At 37.9% G+C, this 9,058-nt stretch overlaps 1 protein-coding gene across 1 annotated transcript in view; it reads left to right on the forward strand.

Moving 5' to 3' along the window:
* The window catches only part of MAPK11 (mitogen-activated protein kinase 11), a 33,500-nt gene extending 25,936 nt beyond the window's left edge, over nucleotides 1–7,564 (forward strand). Inside the window, exons 10-12 of the mRNA XM_040596154.1 lie at nucleotides 2,034–2,112; nucleotides 3,471–3,644; nucleotides 6,890–7,564. Coding sequence (XP_040452088.1) covers nucleotides 2,034–2,112; nucleotides 3,471–3,644; nucleotides 6,890–6,963 — 327 coding nt within the window. The 3' untranslated portion in view covers nucleotides 6,964–7,564. The remainder of the gene's footprint in view (nucleotides 1–2,033; nucleotides 2,113–3,470; nucleotides 3,645–6,889) is intronic.
* The last annotated feature ends 1,494 nt before the right edge of the window (nucleotides 7,565–9,058 follow it).

Below are 9,058 nucleotides of genomic sequence, written 5' to 3' on the forward strand. Positions count from 1 at the left end.
GTAGTTTGGCCTTATTGTTTAGATATTTCTTAACGTAGCTTGCAGTCCTGGACAAGTGTTTTTCTGTTGCTCTAACAGCACATTCAGAGGTTTTCTGAAATGATAAGCCTATTTTCAGTTATAAGTGGAGGATTAAAGAATTGGAAACCAAAAGATTAACCTCATGGGATGTTTCAGCACAAGTTAGTGAGCTGTTGTGCCAGTTTTTCATGTTAATATGCTTTTAAATGGTGATTGCATTTCATTATTTGCAGAATAAATGTCTGGATTCTGTTGGTTGGGTTTCTGTGGTGAATATGTAAGCAGAGGGAACAGGTTGGTTAAGTATACTTTGATATGTCTGTTTTCAAAGGACTTCTGGGCAAGGCTGGAGAGAATTTTGACCGTGTCTTGTTCAGTCACGTTTGGATTAGCAATGTTAATTGATGTCCATAAAGAAACAAATAATGCACAAATCCACAGATGTTTGTCATAAGATAAATTCACCTCTTGTTTCTACCCTAGTCTGTAGATTCCATGCAAGAATGTGTGACAGTTCTCTTTTGCTCTGCTGTTCATACATGTGTATAAACTGATGCCCTGGAAGACTTAACTCTGATAGGATCTGCACACCCTGACCTTCTAGCAGGTGTTTCCTAAAGTTCATAAAGGCAGCAGCATAAAATAGGTGTTTGACTAATCTGTAAACATTGTTCTCTGCATGACTGGCTACAGCTCCTAAAAAGTTTTAGAAAGCCTTGCTATCTGCCCCCATAATAAAAAAGGAAAATACTAACCTAGTTTTAACAGGTTGGGAAATATCGCTTGAAGGCTTGCTTATTTTAATAAGACACTGAAACGTGTCACTAATGGTAGGTAGTCTAGAGTTTTGCTAGAATATGCTTGCATCTTACAAGAAACAGAAAAAAAATATCTGTCTGCCTTGTTAAATTAGAACACAGTTTGAAAAGAGACTGTGCTATATAGTGACTTAAGATATTTTTATATCAGTTCATCGTAGCGGCAGAAATTAACATGACGGCAGACAGAACAGTGTAGGGAACAGGATCTGTTTCCCAAGTGTGGTTGTAGGATCGCACAGATGATATGTCACAGTATTTTATAGTTGCTTCATGATAGTCCGGAAGATAGTTCAATAGTTCTCAGTCTGCTATCTCACTTGAAGTCATGGAGCTGCTTGGTATGAAAAACTTTATTTCCTTTGTTGTCTTCAGTAGGCCAAGGATGCTTAGTTAGCCTCCTGCAGATAGTCTTACAGGGTTACTAAGCATGCAGGGAGACAGCCCTGTAACACAAACATGTTTTAAAGGAATTAAGGTTTGTTTGAAGACCACCTGGGTTCTTTTATGGATTTGGGGACAGCCATTTGCCTCTTCTTTAAATGCTCCATTTCTGAATTCCCTGTTCTGTCTGATCCCAGCCCTTAGCATTCAACCTCCTCTCTTGCCAACCTATCTACCTCAGCCCAGAAATCCATAGCTTATGTAATGGCAGGTTCCATGCTGGCATTTGTGGGTCCAATATGTGGATAGGCTTTTCCTAGCTGAGGTTTTCACAGCCACAGTGACAAGGCTATAAATTATATTAAACATCAGAAGATCTGCGCCCTGGGAGTATCAGGATTTGTACTTTGGTTAGTGAAGCTGCTGTTTGACAGCAGAGAGAGGAGGGAAGGACTCAGACTTCACTGAGAGTAACTGAAAGACAATTTAGATTGCAGTTTCTGGTTGAACATTACATGTGTGTGTTCCCTGGGAATATACTGCAATGAACCAGTAAGCATAGGTGAAAATGCAAGTGCTAACACATAATCCTTAGAGGAAAATATGCCTGTTTAAAACTCTCTTCCTTATTGTGTGATATACAGGAGTGACTGTTTAAAACAAAGTTGTACATTGTAGTTTTATTTATACATGGGAAACCTTTTCCCATGTATAAGAAACATAAAAAATACTACTTTTAGAGTTGATACATTTACTGTTGGGCAAAATTTAACCTCTGTGCATGTGGTATGTGTATTGATTTATTCCTAGGCAAGAAAATACATTGAATCTCTTCCACATATGCCTCAACAGGATTTGAAAGCAGTATTTCGTGGTGCCAATCCATTAGGTAAGAAAGTCAGACTGATAAAGATTAAATATTTTTACTAACTTAGGAACTCAAGTCTTCCTTTGCTAGATAATCCCATATAATAATGATCAGACCAGTGAGAAGAACACTGCTTAACCTTTCATCCTGAGACTTATCCCTCCATGATGTCTGTGTCTTTTGTTTCTGATGGAGATTACAGGAACGTCCTAAAGGAAAATGGTCTGTGGATGAAAAGCAAAAGTTGGCTATATATAGCAGGAGTAAATAAAAATGTCACATGGTCTAGACTAGAGGCATCACTTCTGGCTCAGGAAGGCCATGAGCTGTAAATTGCTGGCAAGCAGAAGAATATACCAGGAAGTATAGCTGTTTGTTTGAATGACCCTTTTGAGTATTATTTCCTAGGAATATATTAGCCATTGTTGGACACAGGATACCAGGCTAGACCTTTGGTCTGATCCAGCACTGTTGTTTTTATGTCTGACCAATTGGTTCTGCCTGTGCAAAAGAGATGGTTTTGTGAACCATTCCTTGTGACATGGCAAAGGAGATGTTTGAGTCATCAGTCATCTTACTCTGCCTGGTCAGCTCCATCAAGCACGCATTAAAACATTGTATATAGGGCAGTACTATGAGTTAAAATGTTTTTAATTCATTCTGTGTATTAAAAGACAACTTTATTTTTTACAAATACAAGTAGCTGTGAATGCTTTCTTATAAAAAATGGGATTTATTTGCATGAAGTGCAAACTGTAAAAATCAAAGAGGCAAATTAATGATAGTGCTTATATGAAAGCACTAAAAATAATTTTTATCTAGTCTTTTAAACAGTTGTGATAAACATTCCATATAAAATCAATTTCAGCCTTACAGATCTCTCTCATTTCTAATACTCTGCAACTGTCAACTTCAAACATACTTTCTTTATGCTGGATTCTGTAAAGTTACTTTGGGGTTTTCATCTGATGATTTCATTGTTGCAGCTAATTAAAAGTGTAATCTCACATTCACATTTTAAGTTACTTAAGTTTGCACTGATTGGGACCAAGTTAAGCAGATGATGCTCAACACAGAATATTTAACTTCTAAGCACACAGAGGTCTTTTCAGAATGAAGTCAGGCCTTGGATGTCTGACTATAATGAACTTTTGTGCATACCGCAAGCAAACCAGAAGCTTCCTTCAGCTCTGAAAATTGTATTCACAGTATAAAATCTTCAAAACTTATTCGTTATATTGCTTAAATTTTGTGGGTTTGCCAATAATGTTAACTGTGTTTACGGTGAGTGAGAGTAGATTGTGTGTAAACAGTTGCCTTCTCTTTTATTTCTAGATGGTCTCTTCCGGCTTTGAACTGCATTTCTGTTTTTCCCTTAGCTGTAGATCTTCTTGAGAAGATGCTTATATTAGACAGCGATAAAAGAATTACTGCCTCAGAAGCACTTGCACATCCATACTTTGTACAGTATCACGATCCAGATGATGAACCTGAAGCCGAGCTGTACGATGAGACAATAGAGAATAAGGAGCGAACCATAGATGAATGGAAAGGTAACAGATTTGCACACAGTAGTTAATACATGCAGCAGAACAAAACCTTACCTAAATAACAGTTTTCCTTTGTTTCTAGCCAGAGCAATTTGAACTCTTAAGTCCATGTGTGTACTTGTGGGAGCGGAGAGGTGGAAACACTTGTTTCTTCTCTGGATTTTGCTCCCTTCCCCCATTCTGTCATCTCCTCACTAGATTCCCTATAGCAAGCTGATGCTAGTTACCAGGTAACCACACGTTCTGTCTAGCTTTTAGTCTTCTAGGTCAGACCCTCCACTGAAATAACTGTCCTAGGGAAAGTGACACTATTTAGGATTCTGGTCTAGCTTTGTTCAGAACAAGAAATTAATATTTTCCACATATATGTGTTATTTTGTTAACAATTCTTTAGATAGCCAAGTAATTGGAATTAATAGATAAACCATGCTATGGTGTGTCTTCCTGTTTGAGATGGGAGTTGGTGATTTTACTTGGGAGTGATGTCCCAAAACCCATCCTTGAGAAATACTGCAACAACGGGGTTTTTGTTAGTTAATTCTATGCTTGCATCATAACCGTATTGCACTACAGTATCACGGACATAAGGTGGCTAAACATTAAGTAAACAAGTACACTGAAGAGTGCAGTCCAATTTCATCATTGTCTAGTGAGGACATATTATGCTCAAAATTCCTTACTAGACATTTTGAGGGTAATGTTTTAGAAAACTAATTGTTCCTGTTTATTAACAAAATCCCTTCCTTGGCTTAAGATGAAATACGTATTCTATAAAGTAAATGTTCTTCTGTTTCTATGTCTATCTTCTGTAACTTTTACTCCAGAAAGGTTTGATAAAAATTTATTAGCTTAGTGGGTAGATTTATGATGAAAAACACTGACCTCCCATGTCTTACTCATGCCTTTCCACTTGTGCCATGTTTTATTCTGGGCATTACAGGGGAGATGAGCAGACTGTCTACAGCAAATACATCTTAAAGAAAGATAGGAGCAGGGTCACAGTTCTCTCTACAATAAAGCAACCTGCTAGAGCGCTGAAAAGGGTTTTCTAGAAGCCTACTGCATCGGTATAAGCAAGGAGGATTGACTGGTGTCGCTTACTCCTTACACGTGCTGTCCTGTGCAAAACCTGGCAGCATACAGCACTGCCCATACATCTTGTTTATTGAGAGGCCTGTTCAATTTGTTGCTGTACTTAGGAGTGGATGATTTGTTTTCTGCTGCTTTTTCAGTTGACTGAGTCTTTAACAGGAAAATTTAACAATTTCCGAGTTACGAAGCTCATTTCTGTTTGTGATGAAACTCCGTTGAAATTATTTCAGGAACAATCTTGGCTTAACGCTTTCTGAACAGAAATGAGGATGTGGAGGTGAATTCTTTAGGAAAGACAGTACCATATTTTTCTACATCGCTGTCCTTGCTGGGACTACAAGTCAAATTCCTTCTTTATACAGGGGGAAAAAAAGGCCTGAGACAAAAATCTCAAAACTGGTGCAGGACGTGCAGCTCTTCCTCCTGGCGGTATTTTTGTCTTGGGGCTTAAACATTTTATGTTCTAGTACAGTATGTGCCACATGTAAATAAGATGACATGAAAGGTGACCATTTGCATAAAATGTTTTAATTGTTGATGAATTATTGACTCTGTTTCTCAAGATGTCAATGGCATATTTCTCCTCTTTTTCTCAGAGGAAAAAAATCTAGGTTTTTCAAATTAAAAATAAGTGGCGCTTGATCCCAAGAGCAACTGGGCAGCAAAGTGAAATGAGATTTCAGACACTTTGTCTTACATATTATGCACTTGTTTCCTTGGCCTCCATTGCACACTGCTGAGGCTTGCAGCCCAAGCTCATTGATTTCTTTGTGACACATTTAATCAGTTAGGAAATATTTCAAAATTTTAAAGGCCAAGATTATGCTATTCAGAGTTGAATGCTATGCACTGTCTCTCCTTAGCTGTTGCTCCAGTTGCACATATCTCAGCGTAACACCTGTACTCTCTGCTGAGTAGGTGTCACAAGAACCAGGTAAAAAGCATCATAAACATATGATGCACAGCCAGCAGGAATAATTTCTAATACAGTTCCAGGTGTCCAATTTGTGAGGATGCTGGCTTCCTGTGACTTCAGTCAGGATGCTACTTAATAGCCACAGGTCAATCACTGAAAGAGCCACCTAACGAATCCTTCTGCCTCAGAGGTTCTGCACACAGAATTTCTTTCAGAGAAATCTTTCACCGAAGCTGGCATGCAGGTCACTGTATACCATGCTACAGCATAACACAACCAGAGCACAAGCAAGGTTCAGCCCAAAGATTTTTACATACTTTTTAGAGGAGTGCTAGGTCCATATGCAGGTGTAGCAGCTGTCGCAGATCTGTTTAATAAACAAGCTAATAGGCAGCACAAGTTTGATATGATTTAAACATCACTGTTTGGAAAACAGAACCTGAAGTAATGCATTGTTAGCCAGGTATTTCTGTGTGAGCAGGATCTGGTCCTTAAAATGCAATATCTGACTTGAGAAAGTACATAGGAGGTAGCCACTGACGATGTGTTCTATTACTGTGCAAGGCACAAAACAGGGCATGACTGTCGGCATGAAAAGATACTATTCCTATAGGGGCTATTCCTAAAGCAAGGTAAAATAGCAGGGAATCCATGTTTCTAGCTAAGCCTTTCTTGATGAAAATAGAACTGTTACAGGCTTCTAAGAAAAGAACATTTTTTCAAAGGACCTTAAAGTTAAATTAGTTAACAATAAAACATTAAAAAAAAAACCCAAAACCTAGATCCCAAGGCAATAGCATAGAATTGCAAAGGATTTCTGTGGCAGGCAGTTGACTGCGAGATGATGAATATGCTCCACAATTAGAAGTATACATTTTAAAACCTGTTTGGGTGCTTTTAAAGGTTCCATTTTCCATTGCATTTTGTCTTTTATTACATCATTTTGGCAGGTCATCTGACAGCATAATTGACGTTTCCATTTCAGGGCCTGTGTGTTTTAGTAATTAGCTGAAGGGGGCAGACATGTTGTACAATAACAGTATTTGGGAGTCTAATTTGTAATCTGAGGTTAACAGAAAGATTCCTAGTGAATTCAGTCTGGGTTTGGATCGGGACTCTAAAAAGGCTGGAAATAGAAACTACAAGTTGCATGCACCCATAGAACTGGTTTGTCTGGAATATTTGTCTTTTGAAGAGAATATCACCTAATTCTTCTTTCTGCCTTACACCCTCTCTACAGAACTTACCTATGAAGAAGTGATTAGCTTTAAACCCCCCGACTTAAAAATGGATAGTCTGGAGATTGAACAGTGAATACAGGCAGCTCTGTCTTGCCTTGCTGCACTAAGAAGACTGTTAAAATATAACCATACAATTTAACCTGTGGTCAGATGTAGATCTTACTGTCCAAAGATGTTGGAGAAGATGTGGAAAAGCAGAGGCATTATACAGAAGCCAGATGTTGTCTGTTTTGGGTGGGGGTGGTTTTTGCCTTGTAATATGAATGTATACCCAACTCACAAAGGGTGATAAAGAACTGCTTCATTCTGACAAAATTATGCACTGAGTTCTGTCAAGCTGTGTGTTCTGCATGTTTCATTTTATCGGTTGTATTACCAAAAGAAAAGTGACTTTTTAAATTAATTTTAAAATTGTACATTTAAAGCATGAATGTATACAAACATAAACATAGAAGTCCATACAAGCAGTCCATTTTTTTTCTAGCATTTTTTCTGTCCATTTTCGAATTATTTATAGTTAGTGCCTTTATGAAGAGAGGGCATGGTAGTGAGATAGACAGAATATGCATATGTAGTCATATCTGTGATGGTCTTACAAATTTACTGGATGTCTCTCAAGCGATTTTAACACCAGATGAAAGTCAGTAAAAATAAATCTTTGTCTTCTGTTGCCATTCAGGTGTCTGTTCTCATTATTTTCCCCAAGTATATTTTTTTTAATCTACAAAATACCCATTTGCGAGATGATTTTACTTCCCAATGGTACTCCTAAGCTGCCATCGGTGGACTGCTGGTGAATTTGCCCGAGTTCATGGGAAGGTGCCCTGGAGACACTGTGGCAGATCTCTGTAGTCTTCTGCAAGCTTCAGCAAAGACTGTCACAGATGGCAGTGCAAGAGTACTCAGTTCAGTTCACAGCTTTGAATTCAATATACGTCACTGTCTTATTTTCCTTCATGTAATCTTTGGGAAAATAAGCTAGTAATTGCCATTGGAAGACATGACAAAACAAGATTTAAGAATTTATTTCTGAAAAACAAAATATCCATCTCATCAGAGTTTCTTTTTAAGCAAAACTTTAAAGGCTTTCCAGCTCAGAGAAGTTGGAAAAATAAATTAGAAATTGCAGGATACACCAGATACCAAGATTTCTTTAAGAACCAAATTTATCTCATTTCCCCATAGAAGACACAATACTGAAACAGGAACGTCCTTTGGCATGTGGCCTCTTGCGGTGTACTGGCTGTATCTTTCTACATACTTGTGATTCACAGTTGTCCAATGTTGTTAATTTTTGTGTCTTGTTCTGGCTCTGTCAGAGTCTCATTTTCAGGTGGATTTTTATAATATTTAGGTTTTCTGCAACGTCTGTCATTAAGATTCAGTTGTACAGCTATTACATGAGTTGATGAGTTCTACTGCATTTATTTACCTTCCTCTATCTTTTCTATGTAAAAAGGAAAGCTTTTTCTTAATAAACAGATTTAAAAAAAAAATCAAGTCCAAGAACTTTGATTTTTCAGATACTGGATACAGTATTGTTTGTTGAGAAATAGAAGTAAGCATTCAATCTAGAAAATGTATACCTAATTGTGGTGGACCACTGTTGATTGTGTTGGCCAGTTACCTGATACTTGCATCCAGTGGAATAGAGCCACTTGTATTCAACCTTTTGCAAGGCGTATTAATCTGAAAGTAAATGCCTGTGTGGGTTTCTTGCGAGTCCTCTGAAGGGTTATCTGGCTGTCATTACTTCGGCTTCCTACGAAGCTGGATGAGGCCTGTAATGGTCATGCAATGACTGAATTTCAGGCTGACTAGAATAGGTGAAAAGGTTGTAAATCCTTAAATTATTTGTCTGACTACATAATGAAAATAATCACTTAGTCATGTCTTAAATATTCCTATTTGTTTGTTTACCAGTTAGCAGAAGAGTAGCTCTGTGCTTTATTTTCTCTGAAATCTGATACTGAGCTTGCTAGCCTGTTTTGCAGCTCTATTCCAGCTGTAGGGGCAAGGATGAAGGAAAGAGGTTTCACAAGAACCTCCTGCATCCAGCAATAATGAATTTCATGTGGGATTTGTCCCATCATTTGTTTAATCTTGTTTCCTGGCTGTGAGGGTGGCCATCACCAAATGTTTAAAAGGATGTGCAAAACTCTGGTAGG

This window comes from Falco naumanni, chromosome 5 (genome assembly GCF_017639655.2).
Source record: "Falco naumanni isolate bFalNau1 chromosome 5, bFalNau1.pat, whole genome shotgun sequence".
In the NCBI taxonomy this organism is placed as follows: Eukaryota; Metazoa; Chordata; class Aves; order Falconiformes; family Falconidae; genus Falco; species Falco naumanni.